The sequence below is a fragment of the Ptychodera flava genome, chromosome 19 (genome assembly GCF_041260155.1).
Source record: "Ptychodera flava strain L36383 chromosome 19, AS_Pfla_20210202, whole genome shotgun sequence".
NCBI classification, from domain to species: domain Eukaryota; kingdom Metazoa; phylum Hemichordata; class Enteropneusta; family Ptychoderidae; genus Ptychodera; species Ptychodera flava.
The window spans coordinates 13,251,828-13,273,904 of NC_091946.1; the positions used below are offsets into that span (position 1 = coordinate 13,251,828).

The following is a 22,077-nucleotide window of genomic DNA, read 5'->3' on the forward strand; positions in this document are numbered from 1 at the left end:
GACACTCTTTTAAGTCTCAAACTCTTATTATTTCCTGCTGGTCTACAACTTGGGAGGTCTGATCAGAAACTGCATCATGTTTTTGTATACTAAAGAAATACTGAATTAGACTTTTGCAACTGGGGGCGATTTTTTTCCCCTCTTATTCTGAAGCGAAAGGCAAACTTAACACTCTTTAATATGCTTTTTAAAACATCATCAGTTTAATACATTTTATATCTCTCTGATTCCACTGCCTTTACTAACTTGGACAAACCCACACATGGAATTTGGTACCGCTTGACTTTTAGTGAAATCACATTGTTATCTTTGTATTTATACTAATGCCAAGTTGTACAACAAGAAATGTCGCTCACCATGACAATATTTTTACATCATTTCAGCATTGACACTCCTGTGGTTGTTGATCCACTGTGTGAACTTGGCTGTTCACACTGGACACGGGCAATTTAATTGTTCAACATATTTGCATTTGTTGTAAGCTCCACTGGTTAAACCTTTCTCACTATCATGCATGTAATTTTTCTCACTTTTGACAGATTCATTAACCTGTTTCAGTTCATGGAACTAGCTTTGCATATAACCACATTCTGTGAAGCAGCTAGCCATTGCTGCCAGCCAGCCGGCATCGCATATTCAAAAGTTTAACCCTTTAACCACATGGTTTCACCCAAACCAATGGTAAATGTGGACCTGTTTACAGGGAAATGGGGTGAGCAGGTTAAATTTTCCTTGAGCAAAGAATAATTGAAATATCCTGGCCATGAACTACACAAAACGATACTAGGACTACAGTACATACATACTGCCAGTAAATTAAGGCATGCCATTGGCCAAAACCAACTGAGCTTTTAACAAAGTTGATTTTATGTATGGAAATAGGACAACAATTCAGCAATTTACTCTAAGTCGGCAAATTACTGAGTGGATATTAGCGTAGCCTGGCAGCATCTCAATTCTTTCTTCATTATAAAATGCATTTGATGCCCTCAGAGATGCCTTGTGAGTATCAATCTAACCCCGGGCGATATTGTTACAGGGATGGTAAAATTGATAAAGCAAAATTTTCAATGTCTGATTTTGCTTCTTGAGGGTTTTGTGACCTACTGGGATTTGTTGCGATCAGAGTTACTGCCGGCTAAATTTCAAGTCAATTTCCAGTGAAGTACATTAAACAGCTCGACAAAGGATAATCAAATTGAAGCAGAAATGAAGTTTCTTGTCTGTTTCACTGTTTATTTGTTCCTTGCCTGTAACATTATTTATCCGTCTGGTGGGAAGGTTGGCGCTGAAATCAAGAAACCATTTTTCAAAATGATAGTGATTTTTTGGGATATTGATTTCTCTGTTTTATTCTCAAAGCTGCATCATAACACTGATAGCTTCATTATCATTCAAGTGCATGTGAAAGAATTGATCATAAAAAAAATATTGGAAGTATAAAGTACTGATGATTTTTGAACCAAAAAAAAAGGTTAAACACAAAATCTGAAGGGTAATTGAGCATTGCACGTATCCATAGTTTCCATTGCATTACAGTTTTGTGAACTGATAATCAAGTAAAGCTAAAACCCCTCTCTATCCCTAAACAATAAATGGGTTTTGTTTGCTATGCATGTGTTTCACAAGAGAATGTGCCTCCGGAACGGATATTTGGATTTTGCAAATTTTTCAAAAATATTTTCATTCTGCTGCTTGTCAGGGCTCATTTTGAAGCTTTTGGAGTAATTAAAGTTTCACTTTCTAAGTTGTGCAAAAATTGAAAAATTTAATTCTTCCCGGGAGATTAAACACAGGAATGGCAGCCATTTTGAATTCCAAATATTGGTAAATGTTGAGTAATTTTGTTTCTCTAGTTCCAAGATTTGTACAGTGTCCCCTGATTTTTATTCTTGATTTTGAAAGAGATTGGTTGAAAGTTTCTCTGAGGAACATTTGCGCAAAAAAAATACGTAGTTCATTTTTGAGGCACATTCACAGCTCCTGAACATGAGAGAAAAAGCACACTCTTGAAATTTCCCATTTGTTAAAGATTTCAATATGGAATATCTTTTGATAGACTGCAGTCTACTTCTCTTTTCCATTTGTAATATTGATGTCAAAAACCAGATAACGATTTTAATGTTATCTGAAATTGACCCCTTTTATCGACAACCACATTCTACTCGGCTTGCCGAGAGACCATTTTCCATCACATGACAAGAAATATTGTTATTTGAGATGACTTGTCCCGCAGCAGTTGGCTAAAAATTTATGATTTCCTTGGGCAGAATTCCCATGACCTTTCAAACTGATTGTGTCTACAATCTGTCAATGTTCGAACTAAGACCTAACCTGAGCCACCAAACCATAAATAATACAAGATTGAATACGATATATCACAGTTATGGCTTATTTTTTATAGCAGAAATGTTTTCGCCTTATACTGATAGATCTTGCATTCTGAAAAAATTTGAAAACACTATCCTAGGGTGTATATACACGTTAGCAAGGTGTTCAAAAATGTTGAATCTCCGTAAGCTGCCACACCTACTGACTCTCAACTAGCTGTAACATTTGATATACCGTTCACTGCATTTGTTCTTTGATGTAAAATATAGATTCATGCCTTCTCTTAAATACAGCCTGTCTATGTGTCATCACATGTCAGTGTTGACGATGTAATTTCAGTCAGACCAGAATCAACCTGTCTACCCTAATGGTGTATACTATACACAATGAATTGCATTTCAAAGGCTTCAGATACTTGGTTTCTGCAATAAAACTACTAAAAATATTACGCAAGTTGCAGGAATTGTTTGTTTGACTACAAATCTTGAAAAGTGAATTCAACAGTTCAGATTACCCTTTCTTTGTTCACTTTGATCCAAACCTTGAAGACTGAGGCAAACATGATGATGCCCAGAACTTCTTTTAACCCTTTTACCGCCATGGTTTGACCCAAACTCATTATCAAAGGTGATTGTGGACCTGTTTATACTATAGGGCTATAGGGAAATGGCGACAGTAAAAAATACCTGACCTGTTTATCGGTGCTAAAGTCAACATGTACACATCTAAAGCAATGATTTTACCCAGTATAATATATGACATGGTTTGGAGGCAAGATTAAAGGTTTACGATATGGGCTCGATTGGCGTCTTACCTCATCAGTGTTGCGTTTCCTGTGAAGGGGCCGAATCTGATTTCCCCAAACGGTGGCTTGAAACCCAACACAGTGAGTGCTTCTTCTTGGGTAATTGGTTGTAAGCTTTGAGGACAGAAAAAAAAGAGAAAGAAATGACATTAAAAGTACATATGCATGTAACTTTACTGATATCGTATCTGAATAAGGGTTGCCTGAGCTGTACCCCCCTCCCCCATCCACGCAATTTGGCCCTCACTGCCCTCAGCATCAATGGTAATACTATTAGCAGTTCTGTACTGTAAGGTCTTAGCAACAACACGCTATATCAAGACTGTACAAATAGGGCAGACTCTCTGAAAAGATAAAAAAAATTGAAATCCTAGAGAAGGAAGAAGCGCAGAAATTGAAGTATATGCAGTGCAATGTAAAATTTATGTGAGAAGTCACTGTAAAGCACATAGCCTCTTCTGCATAATATATCACAGGTTCAGAAGCCATAATTTAAAACCCATGCACGGTTTACACATGTGAATGTGGGTAGACTCTACCTCTCTGGCAGCTTTACATTTGAAAAAAGAAATTAGATGTGTTTTACCATAAGTTGAAACTTGCCTGAAGTCACTGGATTAAGAAACAAACTGTGATTAAAACACAGGTCAAGACAAGATAGCAACTTTGCATAAGCTATTGGAGACAAGGGTTTATTTCTTCTTCAAAGTGCAGTGCCCTGGTCCTACATTTGAAATAAATCTGTTTGAGTCAGGTAGGCTAACACTGCACAAAAGATAGGTTAAGCACATCATAAAAATTTATGCAACCTGCATATTAAACCAACATTTCAAACCAATCAGACAGGTGGTTTCAGAGATTTTTTTAACCAAAAATACAAAAGAGTACCCTAAAATACAAATATGAAATTCCAGCATGATTTAAACCTTACTGAAGTCAACACATGAAACCTCAATAAGAAGTTTCAAAGCAATTGGACAAGCGGTTTCGAAGAAGAGTTTTTGACCAAAAGCACCAAAAATTGCCCTGTACATGCAAATTATGCAAATTCCACCATGATTTCAACAAACCTGACTATGGTCACCCCTAGCAACCTACATACAAATTTTCAAAGCAATCTGACGAGTTTTTTCAGAGATGATTCCGTTCCAAAAATATGCAAATTCTGCCAAAATTTGAACAACACTGACTAAGGTCACCCAAGGGAGCTGCATACTGAATTTCAAAGTAATGGAACTAGTGGTTTCTATGAAGAAAATGAATGTTGACAATTGACAGTTGACAAGCGATTGTTGACGGACGACAGATGGATGACAGACAATCCACCTATCTGATAAGCTCCTTGTTGTTGAAAGTGATGCTAAACATATCAAAGTAATCATACATTGCTGGCTACTGCCCTTCAAAACAAATCAATTAATATTAAATATCTAATTTATAAGGACTTTCCTTGTCACTAATAAAGCAATTCCAATAATTACAATTAATTCCTGGCAGCCATATTGAATTACGTCACTGAACAAAGTAACATGAAGCCCTATTTTTTTTCTGATTTTTAAATTCAGTGGATCACAGTTTGCATGGAAGGATCCATTCAAAATCATCTAGAGGACGATGTAAGAAAAATTTCTCACTTTCAAATTATATTTTCACTTTTACATATGGTAATTTGCTCCACTGGTAAGACAATCCTTTTCTTTACACTATTTCTATTTTTGCCTATACTATTTCAAAGATGGCACTTTTCATATCTACCCAAAAAGCATTTCTGATGGTCTATATTGAATACGGTCTTCACCGTTTATAACAATCTACAGATTTTTTCAATATTGAATTCCACATTAGGCACTTGGGAAACAACCTTTGTAGCAAGGTTTGGTCTAGGTTTTTTATAAGTAATTGTTACATTGAGTGAATTTAAGACAAGTCAGCATAACACTAGACTATAACATTTATCCAAGCATCTGATGAGTACAAAAGCGTGAACCAGTAAATGAACTATGTGCCATACACTGCTGCATTTCTCCAGGATTCAGATCATGTAATTTTCTTCAGAAATAAAGGTGGGTGTTTGCACAGCAAACCCACTGAGACATATTCAAAAGTGATCATAAGTGGCTTGCTACTGATATGCGAATGACCTGTGGTCTTCGCCTATTGATACTGACGCACTGCCTTACTTCCTATTTTTATTTTATTTCCTTTATATTTCCTTTGGTAAAGCATGGAAAAAACAATCTTTTAAACATAAATGTGAATCACTTCTATTACAAATGCTATTGCGATATCAGAGCCATACATGCACAGTATGAGTTGAGTACCTGTGAAGGAAAGCCAGTTCTCATCTTACAATCAATTCAAGAAAAGGAAAAATATGGACTGCAAATACTTTTGCGGACAGTCATCACGATGATGAAGCTTCTCATTTAAACATCTTAAAGGACATAATAACCAAGTTAAATCCATTAAACTTGTACAAAACTACAGCAAAGCACTTACAGAAATTGAACAGAAATTTCTCATCCCAGTTGTGATTGTGGAAAATTGGGATGGGAACTTGCCTAAATATTGCCTCCGCAGGAAACTTCATTCCAAATTTTGGCTGGGCATTTGCCAAAGCATTGGCACTAACATGGAAAAATCTAGTAATACAAATCATTCTATCAATGGAATTTGATCAGTTTCTTAATTCGGAAAAGAATTTATCTCACATGGGAATTTAAATCTAAGCACAGAATCCCACTGCTGGTACCATTTAAAAGAACTAATATTTTCAGCAGTGTATCTGTGTACATGTTCTACCATTTTTTTCTCTGATATTGAAATGAACACAAGCTCTCACCATCTGGCTAAATTTAACCCTTTCACCGCCATGGTTTGTCCCAAATCCATTGTTTTCTATGGTAAAGTTGGACCTGTACACAGGGAACTGGGGGTGAAAGGGTTAAGATTTTACACTCCCTGTGATTAAAATTCTCTTCACAGATATTCCCCAGGATATATTCTACTTTTCTGTGTGAGAGACGAAGTGCCAGACATCTAACTAGGTGCATGACTGCTCATTTATTAAAAAGTAAATCTACATGCTATCATAATTTATAAAATTTTCCATCATATGTCTACCAGCATGAGAGAAGCAGTATTGGGTTCAGGTTTGAACTGCTTTTCGGCTGAAGACGGATTGGTAAAATTATCGCATGATATCCGGAAACAATATCTGGAAAATCAATCATGAGTACAGTGAGGAAAAACGACGAGAGACGAAAAGCATGTATTCCACAAAATTTAAAGTGATAATCAATGATAAACTTTCAGTAGCAATTTTGAAAAGAGAAATATGAAAAAGGTAGTCCATGATACAGATAAAAGAATTCCCCTCTTCCAAAGTTTCAAACATACCGTATTTATATTCTAATCGCCATTTTCAATTACAGAGAGCAATTTGTCAGTAATCTCTGGAGAGTCTGCCCTCTGGGCAAGGAACCATTTATGAGTAAATCCTCCATCTATTCCAACTCGCTCATATTTTAGCAAATGACTTCAATCACAATATCCTGCTTTTTTGACTGTGAATAACTTCCGCAGATTTAAACCGGATCTGCTCTTAGTGTTTCGTCCACAAATCAATCACGACAGTCGCCTATTGTATAGTCTTGCGCAACTGTGCAAATTCTTTTTGTGTATTTCCACTTAACTCTCAACATGACGTATGGTGATTTGCTAACTTTATAACCGCGTCTTCATTTCCCACCACATAATGGCATAACTACAGAGAGCACACATTTCAAGATGGAAATTTCTACCATACTATACCACGGTGGTATTTGAAACATAATTTGGGAAATGTATCTTGAAATATCAAACAAAACAAAAAAAATAATGTCACAACCAAAACTTCTAGAAAATAGGAGTAGATGCAGAAACTTTGACTTAAATTTAATAGTATCACATAGTAAAGTAACGGTGGTTTGAGTACAAATTTTTACTCTTTTCACTTGTGTCTTCAGAAACCATTACATTTTTTCAAATGTCTGAAAGTCTGTTCTACTATATATGAAATCCACATCTTTTAAAATTCCGATTTTCTGTTCTTAATTAGTGGCTTTTGTCAATGAAATACAATGGTAATGCAATCACTAGCATTGCGAAAAAGGATGAAGAAAGAGATTAACTTACATGTAATTAATTCCTTCCTACAGATTCTGAACCGATTATCTGACACCATCCACTGTTCAACCAAAATCATTTTTATTCTCCTTGTAACAATGAGTGATTTATTCTATAATTTTGACTACTGCGCTTACACAGAACAGGAAACTTGTTCATATTCTCTTTAATACCCAGAACCCCAACTTGTCTCAAACACCAAAGACACAGGGGTCTTGTCGGGGACGGAAAGTGCTCAATATATCAGTGAATAGCAGTGCTGTATGATATAAATCATTTTTATGTAGAAACTTACATTCTGTCATGTCACCTTTTGAAATCAATCCCTTATTCTGCTGTGAACTCAATATCTGTAATTACTATTGCATTCACTGGAATGTTTTTTCAAATAGTCTAGGATCAATTCATTCTCTGGTACCCAAAACTGCAGTACCAAATGATGTAAAGATCCTAGACTTGGTTCATGATAGCTGGTGAATTATTCATGGCACTTTGCCCCAATTTGCAATATTCTTTATTCCTTTCCAGTGTCTTGTTATTAAACATCCTCACCTCATGTACAATTACTGTTACGAGTAATTAATTTATATATTTCTTTTTTCATTGCCCGGCACGGTGATATTCAATGCAACAAGTCACAGGGTTCGTCAATAGAGCAGAGCACTTGATTTCCCAGAGTCCCTTCTGTGTCCTGTGAGATTTGAACAGATAGTGCTGAATGCATTCAGTAATCACAGCTGATAAAGTCACATTGTGATGAAAGTTTGGAACAGACAACCAATTCAGTGTTATCATGCAAGTACCTCGTAGCGTACTTCTTTGTATTTCGGTACAACTACTCAACGGTATAGGCATTATGATCACTGATATCAAATGACTTCAAGTAAAGTCTCCATTCTTCCTCAAACACTGGCTTAACCTATTCTATATCAGATTCTGTCTGTTTGTACATCACTACCATATATGATTGGTTTTTCAAAAACTGGGATTAACTTTGATTTCAGAACATCTCTCAAAAGTCCCTGCTGATGTGCAGGGTGCTCGTGCTCGGAAGCTTATATCTGATTGGTCGATTGTCACTTTTCACAATAACTTAGGGAGTCTATTTGTATTATTCAATTATAACGGTAAGATTCAGCAACCCAATTGGATAGTAGCTTATGAGACGCTGTACACTAGCCCAAAAGTCATGTATGAAAGTGATGTAATGGCGTCACACCGACATTTTGCCACATATGAGTGTGTGTAAATCTATAAGATGAAAACATCATGAAAGTTTTGATGACATGTCTCTTCTAAAACTGAGCAAAATCAGGACTTTCAAAATGCATGGTTATACATGTCAAGGGATCAAGCCCAATTATCAAGACTTCATCAATGTCAAAATTGAAAATGGCATCAGATTACCGCAAATCACTGACTTTCTAGAAAGTTAATGCACATCTCAATGCTTTCTTTCACTATTTCAAATAGCTAAAGGTCATCATGTCAGAGTGGTAAAGTGTTTAGTTTCTATGTTTTTATATATTTCCGGCAAATTCCATGGCATCCATGGGCCTTAACCACTCACTTGCAAACTCCCCAACTGTTTCAGACAGAGGATATAGATATCATATGGAGGGTACTGCACTGGAAGGTCAAAGGTCAAGAGGTTGAATAAGCAAGTTAATGGAAATCTGCAGAGATTGAGTGTCGGTGCGTTTCATGCAAACCTTTCTAATGGAAGTTCTCCAAACCATCACGATGAAAGTCATCATTGACATCGAGGTTATATTGCCTCGCTGAATTTGCTCTCTTCAGGTTTTGAGTAACAGCTAGTGAGACCCACAGAGAAATATTTGAACAAATATGTAGAGTGTAGTGCGTTATTTCTTCCAGCTAGTGTATCACATTAATGAAAACAGTAAATACATTGACATGAATTACTTTACACTTTTCAGTGCTAGATTTTGTTTAGTTATTTGTTGACTGTACATTGAGTATTAGCCCTTTGAGTGCCAAAGTCGATTATTGTTGCACGTATAAATATAGTGTAGACAATTTTTTCAATTTTAGACAATTTTTTGTTCAGATTTTCCCCAAATTTTGATCAAAAACTGTAGCTTATAAAATGCTATGTCCAGTTGATCCAAAATTATCAACAAAAATACAGAGAAAATTCATAAAAATTGGAAATCTGAATCACAAAAATTTTGGTGGGAAAAATTACAGCACTCAAAGGGTTAAAGCCCTGGTTGCCTTAAAATGTGGCAGAACAGTGAATTTAAATGCACCGACAATCAAACTTAATCTCTGAACATTTTATCCCCTGACCCTTACACTTCCAATGTGTCAATGAATGTCAGTTAATGTTATTAATTTGTATGAAACATGTCACATATTTAAAATTCAACTTTTTTGAACAGAACTGAGTGTTTCAAAGTGATATATGATAATACTAGCAATATATTCTCTGACGTTTTGGCCATGTAAGTTAGTAAGATTTACTCCACTGTGCTATAACAGCCCTTTGGTTTGATGTATGGCAGCTCAAGTGTCCTCATATACCTTTCAATGTACCGGCTGAACACATCTAAAAGAAGGTATACGTACCAGCACATATTTTGAGTAATGCATAATACCCCCATTGTAGACATGTCATTTACATATGACATTAATACAGACACTTAATAGAATCATTGTACCACACTGATTTTGTTTCTAAACCTAACATGTTTTGATTTTAACTCACTACACATCTGTTATGATCTTGGTAAACAAAGTTATGTTTACTTAAAAATAAATTTGCTAGTAGCTGAATCATAGAATGGTTTGAAAACAAACATGCTGATCACTTCTCTCAAATTAAAAGGATTATAATTAAAGGAAGACCAGCCATGAATTATTATTTTTCTCACTTGGTCGAGGTTTTTTGTCCAAATTCAATGAAACAAAACCACTGTCCTGTGTACTTATTACTTTATAGGCGTAGATTCACTTCAGTGTTTTAATGAAGAACATTCACAACATTTCAGAAATTTATCCTAAAAAACTTGTCACTTTTATAATTTCATTCATGTGACTTGCACTTCCTTCCAGGTGACATTGTTAACATGACTATGATACACATGTATGTTTCTCAACAGAAATATTACACATACGGTATTGAAATCTTTGGGAATGCTCAACTATATCAAGACACAGAAGTCTCATTTGAAATACTGAGATTGGCCAAATTTCACGATAGAGTGAATATACGGTGACATAATTTTTTCAATCAAATTCAACAAAACTTTTAATTAGAATTGGCAAATATTGTACAAAACCAGCAGAGGCAGTTGATTATGACAATGATAATATTACACAACTCTATATTTATATAAGCAATATACCATACCACAGGCATGATGAGATTTGGATACGATGCGTGATATAATAGAATAAGAAACAAGGAAAGTGCTCCAAGGGGTGGACTGTACACAAATTAAATGTATATACCTGCCTGCAGAGGAGTTATTGGCATATAGCAACATTAATTGTGTCTGTTTAGTTTAAAAAGTCATCTCCACAGATTTAGCATCAAAAATGAGGAGAAAGCAGATTTTGAAATGGGGAAACTATTGCACAGAGTAAATCAGAGCCAGGGACCAAGCATTGTTACTGAGCAGGATAGGTTGCTATGGCAGCTGAAGTAAAGCAGACGACATAACGCTGGTATGGCAAAGGTAAACCAAAATGTTTTGATAAGGCTGTTCCAAATGCAAATTTCATACACATATACGGGTTGATGTATTTTATCATTTCATTGGTTCTAATGCTGACTTTTCCTGTTACCTGAATGAATTGTGTTTGGCATTAACCTTCTAAGCTACATGAGGGTACCTCTTTGCAATGGGTATACTTGTATTAATATTTAAGCACACCTGTGTGGGCATTTCAGTTAGAATTATGCATTGGTGTCCTTAACACTGAGAAATACTATAATTTTGCCCTCCAGAAAAAAAGATGATACTGGTTTGCTTTTGATAATTGGGGGAACCCAAATTATGCGATCATATTAATATTAATCATCTCTTTTCTAAGTATATCTGAAACTGCACCTGCAGTTTCAGATATGCTTACAAGAGAGATGATTAAGAAAGCCTTGAAGTGTAGCAAATCACTACAGTATATACAATTCCGTACTGGTTTTTTTTTGGACCAATATATTGTTGGTACTATCATCTTTCCAACGGTTGCATTTTAATATCTTGAAAAATAATCATTTCTGCTTGAAGGAGATACCAAGATGATTGACAGCAATTTTGATATATTTTGATGGAAAAGAAGGAATATCCTACTTGAAGGAGTGCCGTCTGAGAAAAGGATATTGATTTTTTTTTTCAATGGAAATGACAAAAGAAATTTACATGTTCAACAGAGGGTATTCTGTGACCAGTTGCTGATAATTTTTCTTTGAAAAGCGCAAAATTTGTAGCATGTGTAAGGTATCTTGTGTGATATGCATTTAAATTTTAGCTTGTCAGCACAATTTCCACATGCATTTTATTGAATTTTTAACAATCTGGAGTTGAGAGAAATGAGCTACAGGCGTTCTAGCACAATGACGTGAATGTATACAGCTTGTGCACTGCAAGAAGCACAGAAAGCCACTGACAAAATTTATGCCCCTTGCATCCATAGCAAAAATGTTATCATGCACACAGTTTAAAGAGTCAGTAGGCTGAAGAAAATTGCTGCAGACACAGCTTTGGGTTACTTGTCATAAGACATGTGTCAAAGGTAGGGAAATTTCATTCCTTGCTAAGCGAGCAAGGCAGAGTGAGATTTGGCTGTTTTTACAGCTTTGCAAATGTGAAGCGCAAAATCATGAAAAGAGGTCAATGGGAAGTTTGGAAATGATTGAGGGCCAACAGGCAGTACTCCTTGTGAGGAGTGGATGCCGGAAAGGTACTACGCTGGAATTGTAGCCGGATCAAATGTACAAAGTAGTTGCAGACATCTTTTACTTCCCCTCCCAATTTCAGTTTTCTTTGAAACTTTTCAGAATGGTAAATTTATTGGCAAAGACACCTCAAGTTACAACGATCTGGTCACCGGATGGTTGACTATCCCTGCAGTGGTATCTCCCTATTTCAGATGGTACCATGATCTGGTAGAAATTGCAGGACCCATTTTAGACTGAATGGCTAAGATTTTACAAATCATGGTCAAATGGGCCACACATATACATATACAGTGTTTTTGCTAAGGTTGGGGAATATTGGTAATGAATTTGGAGGAATCCAAGTAAAATTTCTACCACCTCCTAGTTCAACTACATTGATACAACAAGGGGTACTTGGGTAAATTTTACCTAGTTACCACCCTTAACAAAAGCACTGATATAGCGCTTCTATTGGAATACCTTCCAACCCATCCAACTGCCACACCCATCCTCAGGGATATAGAATCACAAACCAAGCGCCGCCTAAGGAGCAACCATATCTAACCAGGGCTTGAACCTAAGATGAGATCCTCAAGTAAAATATCACAGGCATGACACATGCTAACACAAGATGATCAAAATGAATTATTGATCTGAACACAATCAATTGAAGGACATGAAACTTTCCAGTTGACTAGCCGGAAAAATTTGTTATTGATGGATCGCCTCCCACCATTACGAGGTAATTATTGAAAATTCTACAAATTGCCTATTAAAACTGATAGCTTGAGTTGCACTATCATTCACCATATAAATGGGACATTGTAAGCCTCAAGAAACATATGAGAACTGTAGCTATACAATACTGCTTTGAGATAATTGTGTATCATGAGACACTGATGAATGCAAATCAGTGAACAGGCATAAATATAATACCTGTGAATTTCCGGTGGAACAATCGTTTCCAATGACAATGATACGACTGATCAACCACATTGGCACCGTGACTGTATGTATTCATTCTATACACTTAACTCTTTGCATTTGATGATAATTTACAGTGCTGAGAATGAAAGCGGACAACCAGACATAATTACACCAATTTGGGGAAATGTGACTGTTATTGAAAAGGCAGTATTCTATAACACGCCTACAGTTTTCCAATCAGCACATGGAGCAGTATAGTGATTACGCTCAGACTGCAGACGGCTATGCATAAAAATATAACTTTTACTGTGACTCCAACAGACATCACACTCATAAAGAGTTTTTCAAAAACATGGACACTGGATTGATTCAAATGGCAGGCGACCTGATTTTGTGAAAATTATTTTATGTCTTGTAGTGGGAGTGACATTCAGCTTCAATTACCAGTGCAAACATTGGTTTCTACAAAATCTTGGCGCATCCAAACATAGCCTTCAAATATCAATTTCATTGTCTGATCGTGACAAATATCAAAGTTGCACAGTGTGGGCATAACTAAAGGAAACCAGGTCTTCTTTGATTAGAGTTTCAATGAACAGACCGACAGCATCTGTTGTTTACGATGAATCACAAGCTAGATGCTTTCAAAATACCGAACACCTGTACATCCTAAAGGCACATGGCACACCTATCCTTTCATAAGGCCAGTATATGGTTGATTCATTCTAGAAATTCCAAATGAATAGTAGATATAATTACAAAGTTTGAAATATATGCTGCTGATCAAGACAAGACATGTAGACTAAGTCAAGATTTTATCAACCAGAACATCACATTTTCCCAAGTACGAACAGAAAAGGTGTAAACTCTCAACTTCATTTCATGTGGAACAAGCTTAATGTGTGCTTTACATATGTACCAGTGTGTATGTATATATGTATGTATGTATGTGCCAGGTGTATGTATGTGGGTGTATGTATGTATGTATGTATGTACTATGTATGTATGTATGTATGTATGTATGTATGTATGTATGTATGTATGTATGCAGGTGTATGTATGCGGGTGTATGTATGTATGTATGTACTATGTATGTATGTATGTATGTATGTATGTATGTATGTATGTATGTATGTATGTATGTATGTATGTATGTATGTATGTATGAATATAATGTTTGTATGTATGTATTTATGTATGTATGTATGTATGTATGTATGAATATAATGTTTGTATGTATGTATTTATGTATGTATGTATGTATGTATGTATGAGAGTTTGCATGTGTGTGTGCATGTATATATATTTATATATATACATGTATATGAGTGTCATCAACTCAGTGTCTGGAGCAAAAAACAAAGAGTTGCTCTACACATATTTTTCATTTCATATTCAATATTTCAATGATACAGAGGTATGCAAGCACATGCACACTGAATAGCCACTCAAACTCACATCATAAAATAACAGCGTGATTTTTCATCACAATGTAGAACTGTAAATGCTACATGCTATTACAAGTAATCCATCATCCATTTCCATTCTTACTGCTTCGATGATCTGAGTACTTCATCAAAAATATTAAAAATCTATCCCTGCATTTCTCACATGAATTATCCACCATGTTTTCATTTTTTTAATAACCAATATGAGATGAGAATCCTTATGTCTCAATATAAATGTGTCAAAAATATGAGCATGATTTATTTCCTCCGTCAATAAAATTCAAATTGACGATACAAAATTCGTGGAAATACCGGACACGCAATAACTCATAGCACTTTCATTGATGAGAGACAGGAAGATATTGCTTGCAGGTAATTTGCAATTAACAATTTTATCATATATGCCTTGAACAAACTGTACTTGCAATATTTTTTTTCTGCGAGCTAAAAACCTATCAGTTTATAACTAGAATTTTGAGTCAATAGACTGGTTTTACTGGCATTCATGTATAAGTGGTCAAACAACCACAGAATATGCTGAAACTGATAAGGTCAAAGTAATTAAATTCTTTGTTTTGCGTCCCCACCCGCTTAGGTTTTTAAGGTTTTCATGAAAAACACACACACTGTATTTGCATAGAAAATTTTGGGATATACCCACTTAGCTTTTCTGAACTAAAAATTTTGTAACAATTTTTTATTTGCTGCAATCAAATTACATTGTGTTAATTTTCTTGTGTGTGTTTTCACCCACTTAGACGCGTACCCTTTCCCATTTTGAGTGGACGCAAAACAAAGAATTTAATTACTTTGGCCTAATGAGTGAGAGAAAGAGTGATAAAGTGAGTTTACAGAGTTAGTGGAGTTAAAATTTGAAAAAGTTGATATGTTGCTGGCATGGACTGTCTATCTGCATTTTAATTACCGGATTGTACCTGTGAATACCGTTAGTCTTCAAAACAGTGTGATGTCTTATTCCTGACATTTCTCAGGGAAGAATGTGCCTCCGGCAGCAGATATTCCGAATGTCAAATATTTACACTACATATTCCAGGCTGCTACAGTAGCCTCGTTTTGAAGCCTGTGAATGAATAAACTTTTCACGGCTTTGTTTTAGTGAGAATCCTTAATTTACGGTTAACTCACGCACTCAGCATTTGAATTTCCTATATCAGTAAAGCTTACGTAATTTGTTTCTCTAAATCCAATATCTGAGGGATGATCTTGGTTTTTTTATTTTTTATTTTAAAAGAGATTAGTTTAAAGTTATTTTGAGGTAAGTTTGTGCAAATTTTGCATCGCTCAGTTTATGAAGGTGTGTGTGACATAAACTGTTCAGTCAATTTCAGAATTCCAAGAAATTTTTTATCAGCACTGTACTGGTAACATATGCAATATGTAAAATCTTCATTAATCAAATAGAACTTTATTTAGTCAGCGACGTATCAATTCAGATTTGAGTTGCCATTGCTGCAAAATATTTCCGCATATCACAAGACGTACTACAGTTGTAAATGCTTGGATACATTTCGGAGAGGGGGGGGGGAGGCAAAGAACCAGTGGTCAAGTACAATTGCACACATATGAGGAAAAAACATACACATATACATGTAGATATTTTTTCACTTACATTTAAAGGGAAAGTTGCCGTAACTTTTGATGATTTTTCCACTACTTTTGTTTTTAATGTTGACTACAGTTTCTTGTTCTACTCCCCATGGTATGTTGAGATACTTCAGCTTGTCAAATCAGCCTCATGTACATTTATACTGTTATCGTTGACAAGAGGATTTTAGTCCAGACTAAAATTCAAATGTATTGACAGTGCATTTTCCGTATAACACTGCCTTTACAAGCTGTACAGAGAGACTTTCAATATGTTTTGAGGATTATAATTTCAAGAAACTGTTATTGACGTCAAACCAAAAATAGTGAAAAAATTATAAAAAGGTAAACTCTTTGATACAACTTAACATACAAGTCTGAAATTTGAAAACCTCACATGAAGAAGATAATGATTTATTTTTTTTTGACAGTGCTGCTTTTGTAGGTGCAATTCTTACCTGCCGACACCTATAGTACTGTATAAATAATTCCAACACGAAACAAGAGAAGATATGCCACAAGACTTGCTGTACTGGGGTCTGCTGATGCAAAACCTGTAAGACAGTAAATATAGCACACAAGAGTTTGTTAAAACATGAAGATACCAATATTTAAATAAATACAGAAATGATTTATGGGCTCTATATGGATCGTTGATTTTCACAAAAATTGTAACCTCAAGTTTCATTAACATTTGTTTAAAAATGTACTTCAAGTTTTAAGAAATTTAAATAATTAGGATTTGTAATGATTATGCAAACCACTAAACGGGCTACTTGATTTGAAATGACATGTTTGTTTAACAATTTGAAAATCTGTGGTAAGAACTTCGTTTACATTTCTGTTTGTACCGTAAAATTCCCAATTGAAGCCGCGGCTTGTATTAGAAACATTTTTGAGGGACCCCTGGGACCACGCACTGAAGTCATGGTGCGGCTTCAATTACGTACATTTCCTGTGTTTCGATATTTTTCTCAATGCTCACCAAGCATTGCAGGGGCAATCGCTATTGTTATGCAAATTAGTACAATGAATTCTGCGTGAATAAATTACCCGCATAAAAAGTCCCTACCCTAGTGTAACTCCAATATAGAAACGTTAGGAGAGTGTATTTGGTCGTTAAACTTGGTAAAATCCTTTTAGATAATAAGGAAACTATTAAAAGATGTTAAAACAATGGGAAACTGGAGTTCCCTTGACAGCATCATAAGGAAAATGACACGTTTTTCCAGCACTTTCTTGATTCTCTGACCCTGGTCACCCCCGTCCTCTAAATAGAATAGTCTCACTAAGGTCGGCCATGTTGATCAGCAGCAGCGGGCATGATGTCTTTGTTTCAAGTGGTTTCAAGGGGTTTTTGGACGCTGAAATTTCACAAAAATGTCACTTCTGTATTCAGAGATTGTACAATCAATTTCTTTGGACGTGTAAGTCGATTTTGAAAGCAATAGAAGATCAAATGGTGTTGAAAAAAAATCGTGCATAAAATTAGCATAAATTAAGCGTCCACTGCAGATGGGTCCCCTTGATTTGTGTTGCCGAACCGGTGGCTCGTACTCGAATAGTGCAATAAAGGCAAGTGAATGACCTTTGGTAACTTTACTGGCATGTTTTTGTGAACTACTTTGCGGTCAAATTTTATTTTCTCATGATCAAAAACGGAACGTGTACAAGCTTATACGCACCCACCATGGTCATTCAACAGCCACAGTACAGTATAGGCATGGCAGTTCATTATGGCAATATGATGCAGGTGGTGTTGTTGTACGTCAGGCATCGGTAAGGGTACGTGGGTATTGAATGAAAACTACGTATTTGAAACATGGTATCTCAATCTCTCAACTATTTTAACTTGTACACAAACACCGTTGCTTCAAAATTGTTGCATCAGGTATTGACTATGGCGGTGTTTACCACACTGACAAAAACTTCGGCCGTGTTCAAACACACACAAACGTACCGATACATGGGGCATTGTTTGTACTTTTGTTACTATCATTGACAAAATGCACAATGGTAGAAGTGTTAAAAAGGAACTTTTTATTGTGTATTTTTTCTGTAAGAAAGACACCTGTCAATCATTAGCACAAGTCAATGACGCATTGCAAGCCAGCTGGTGTGAATTTCAGCATGCATTGTTTCATGATGGGCTCAGAGAAGGGGTGCGGCTTCTATTATGGTACAATTCAAAAACCCAAAATGGGCAAACAATGAGCCAAGACAATGTTTCAAAGTCAGGGTGCGGCTTCAATTAGAGGTGCGGCCTCAATTGGGAATTTTACGGTAGTTGTAATAATCTTCATATACGGCAATCTTTATCATTACAGTGTAAATTTTCATCGGGATTTAATTTCATTATTTTTATGTTTGAGACTTTGCCAGTAAAACAACAGATTCTAATGTTATTTTCACTAGAATTTAATTTAGCGGATTTTATGTTTCAGTGAAAATAGTGAAATTAAATCCTATAGTGAATAATTAATGCTTGTACGGTACAGTGTTTCAGATACATGTACATTTTATCTATTCATTTATATGTTTGTTTTTGTTTTTGCTTTTTGTTTATTACGGAATCAATGGGGGTTTCATCCAGTTACAATTTCTGCAAATGACAAAAAAACAGACGTGCTAAGAGAATCCAAAATGTCACACCACTTTGAGGTTTTAAGAAATCAAACTGCTACAGAACATCTCAGTGACAATGGGTTGCGTTCGAAGAGAGTATTTTTATAGTATCCATTTTGAAAATCACACAACACCAAGTGGTGTGGGGACTGGTGTGTACCGGTATGAGCAGAAATCACGGTGTATCATTTACAATTTATGCAGTGTACGTATGGTGACCCTCTTCTGCACTGATATAGCAGCCATTGTCAACATGCAATGCAGTGTATTTTCACTACAGTTCAGAAACCATTGTTATATCTGTCCCCTTTGATTGAACTGATAAATATGGACAAACCCAGGACACTTGACTGGGAAACCCTGATTAAATTCACAGGGTACCGCATCAAACAAAAACATTGAAACTATAATGATTTGTTGCCATCCATGAGTTTGTGTAATAACAATTTTGACAATCTTTCTTATGTCAAATGCACCACTATAATTAACATACTTATTCATGACCACCCTAAGAGCGTGTACGGAGAAAGTGCACATGTCGAAACAATAACTTGCACTCCAGTCTATGTTCAAATATTGATGCACAGTGTTGCACACTCTTTTGAAGTAGTGGCACACGCATATTGTATAGCGGCTAACACAGTTGCTATGGGAACTAAAAACCACTCTAAGAAGAGAAAATAGCCATCAGGAAGGTACCGATAACACTGCATCAGTCACGCCATACATCTATCGCATATCAACCAGTCATACACATGCACGCTTTGTAAAAGAATTGAGATAAGGTATTTTCTGGGAATTTTTTCCAATAAGTAACTCAGGATAAATATATATCTAAAGCAGTCAACTTTCCCGTGGTGAGGATCTGCACCAAATACTGTAAAATTATGTTTTTATGGTCACACAAAGACTGGTATAGCACATACAGCCATTGCGGTAGGTCAACATCTTCTGTTGGTATTTCATATTTAAATAATAAAAATTTCCAGTAACAGCGGTTTGAATGTTGTGAATATCTCTGGGTACGAAAATAGTTTTACATGGTGAGGACTGCACGCAGCAACATCCCCTAAGGCTGATGGCATACTTTACTTGAGCTCTTCATGCACATGGTGTATTGCATCTCAAGAGTACTGGCCGAATCCCCATTACAGGATATCGGTGTAATTAGTTGGTCTACTACAGTTACTCTACGTGATGAACACACAGAAACTTGCCATTTACAGAATGTTGAACTGTGATATGGTTTGGAGTACAGTCTTGCTCAAGGTGTATATGAATATGCACACAGCACAGTGGCCGGGGATTTCAACTCATGGTTGGGTATACAGACTTTGCGAACCACACGCAGAAAGCGTTTTCACCTTTTCATCACAGAATTTTAGTGTAATCCAGGTTTTTAAATGTGTGGCAAGATGATTGGACCATTTGAGGTAGCAATACAGTGTATGCCAGTTATGCAGTGTCTTAATTCTCTGCATGCTCATGAAAAGGGGCAGTTAGTGTCCAATTCATCAATATTTAGCAAGTTTACGCAGACTTGGATTTTCAGCGAGGCAGTTTCAATTCCATCATTGATACCATGTTTCAAGTTCTGTTTTCGAATTTCACCATTATCAGAACATGAAGATAAAATTGTGTCCAGTATCGATGGAGACCAAACCACACATATGCCATCAGCTGTACTTTTGGGCACATGCACTCCCCATCACAGATGTCACAAAGCAGAATGACTGGTAAATTTTGACTTTCGTGAAGGAGTAATATCACTTTAAATGGCAAATTTCCTGGCTTGCTGTTGTGCTGTGTATATCAGTGTACTTTGGGTAACTTTTCTGAGCAAAACAATAGCTAGAAAAATGCATTTTGCAATTGTGCAATCGAGAAAAAACACTGTGCATGTCAAATAGGGTTGATCATGATTTCAGGTTTGTTACTACATATAGCTGCATGTGTATGACATCGGACAATGCTGCCTAAAATTCAGACAAATTTTGTTGTTGCATGCACGGCTGTTGTTGCAGCTTTTAGTCTGAATCATAAATTCATACATATTGGTGTGACTTTTAGTAGCCATTGTCAAACTAACAGGTTTTATTTTAGTCGTTTGTGTGGAAACAGCATACAAATATTTATTCATGCACATTTACGAGAGAAAAACTGACGTCATTTGGGATCAGCACTGTGTGTGTGGACTGTAATTCCTTTACCAAAAGTGACATTCAAATATTCTGACAATAGCAAATTTTTCTGGTAATATCATCATTTTCCAGCTTCTTGTCAAATTTATCATTCACACAAAAAAACTTAATCTGAAGTTTACATTTGTGACATCTGCCAACTTGACTGTTCATTACACATTTTCATAGCTCGGCCGCCATGCATGTAAAAGTCTAGGTAGCTACCACCAGGCAAAATCTCTCATTGCAAAAGATTTTCCAGAACAAAAACTCCACATCAATCCAATTACATCTTGCCTCCAGCAACACTGCCTTCATTATTGCCGTTCTCAATTTTTTTGTGCGATAACTTAATATTGCATTGTGATTAAAAATTGAGCGTGCAATGCAATGCCCTCAGCCTTTTTGTGGTTTCTGGTTGGCATAGTGATGACGGTAATATGATTGACTCCTTTCCCTCTTGCGAATTATGTCTGTGTGCAGTATTTGTATTTCAGCCAATTGGGAATGGCAATGCTGTAGTCTGTAATGAGCTGGCTTTTGTGCTTTTCAGGTTCAGACATTTGCTTCTGACCATGGTAAATTCCTGTCTTTTTTATTTTGAGAGGCAGACGCACTGTCGTTCTGTTTCATGTTTTCAGTTTGAACAAATACTCGAAATAAAGATTATTATTGTACATCCGGGTAATGATGCTCATATAATGTTCTCAGCGTCAAATGAAAGCCTTGCTGTACTGAAATAAGTCATCGTAGATGACACAGTCCCCACTTGTTAATGGGTACTTTGATTACAGGTCCTCAGAGAGGATAAAGTCCTCTTCATTAGGTCTGTGATAAAATACTTTTGAATAAAATTGCTTGATACATGTCTGAGTTGTAGTTCAGGACATGAAAAAATCATAATAAAATGGCCACACAGTGGCCGTATTGGATCGTATCACAAAACAAATAAATGTGCATATGTATGACATAAATCAATGTCCTTGTAGCAAATTTGATTAAAATTGGTTGAGATATGCCTGAGCTGTGGCTTGTACATGAAAAAATCATAACAAAATGGCCGCACAGCAGCCATATTGGATT

General features: G+C 36.0%; 1 protein-coding gene across 2 annotated transcripts in view; it reads right to left on the minus strand.

Moving 5' to 3' along the window:
* Nucleotides 1-22,077, minus strand: part of LOC139118631 (basic immunoglobulin-like variable motif-containing protein) — a 63,482-nt gene that overhangs the window by 10,533 nt on the left and 30,872 nt on the right. For both annotated transcript variants that reach the window (XM_070682047.1, XM_070682048.1), the window contains exons 5-6: nt 16,648-16,743; nt 3,146-3,250 (exon numbers count right to left, since the gene is read on the minus strand). In XM_070682047.1, coding sequence (XP_070538148.1) covers nt 3,146-3,250; nt 16,648-16,743 — 201 coding nt within the window. The remainder of the gene's footprint in view (nt 1-3,145; nt 3,251-16,647; nt 16,744-22,077) is intronic.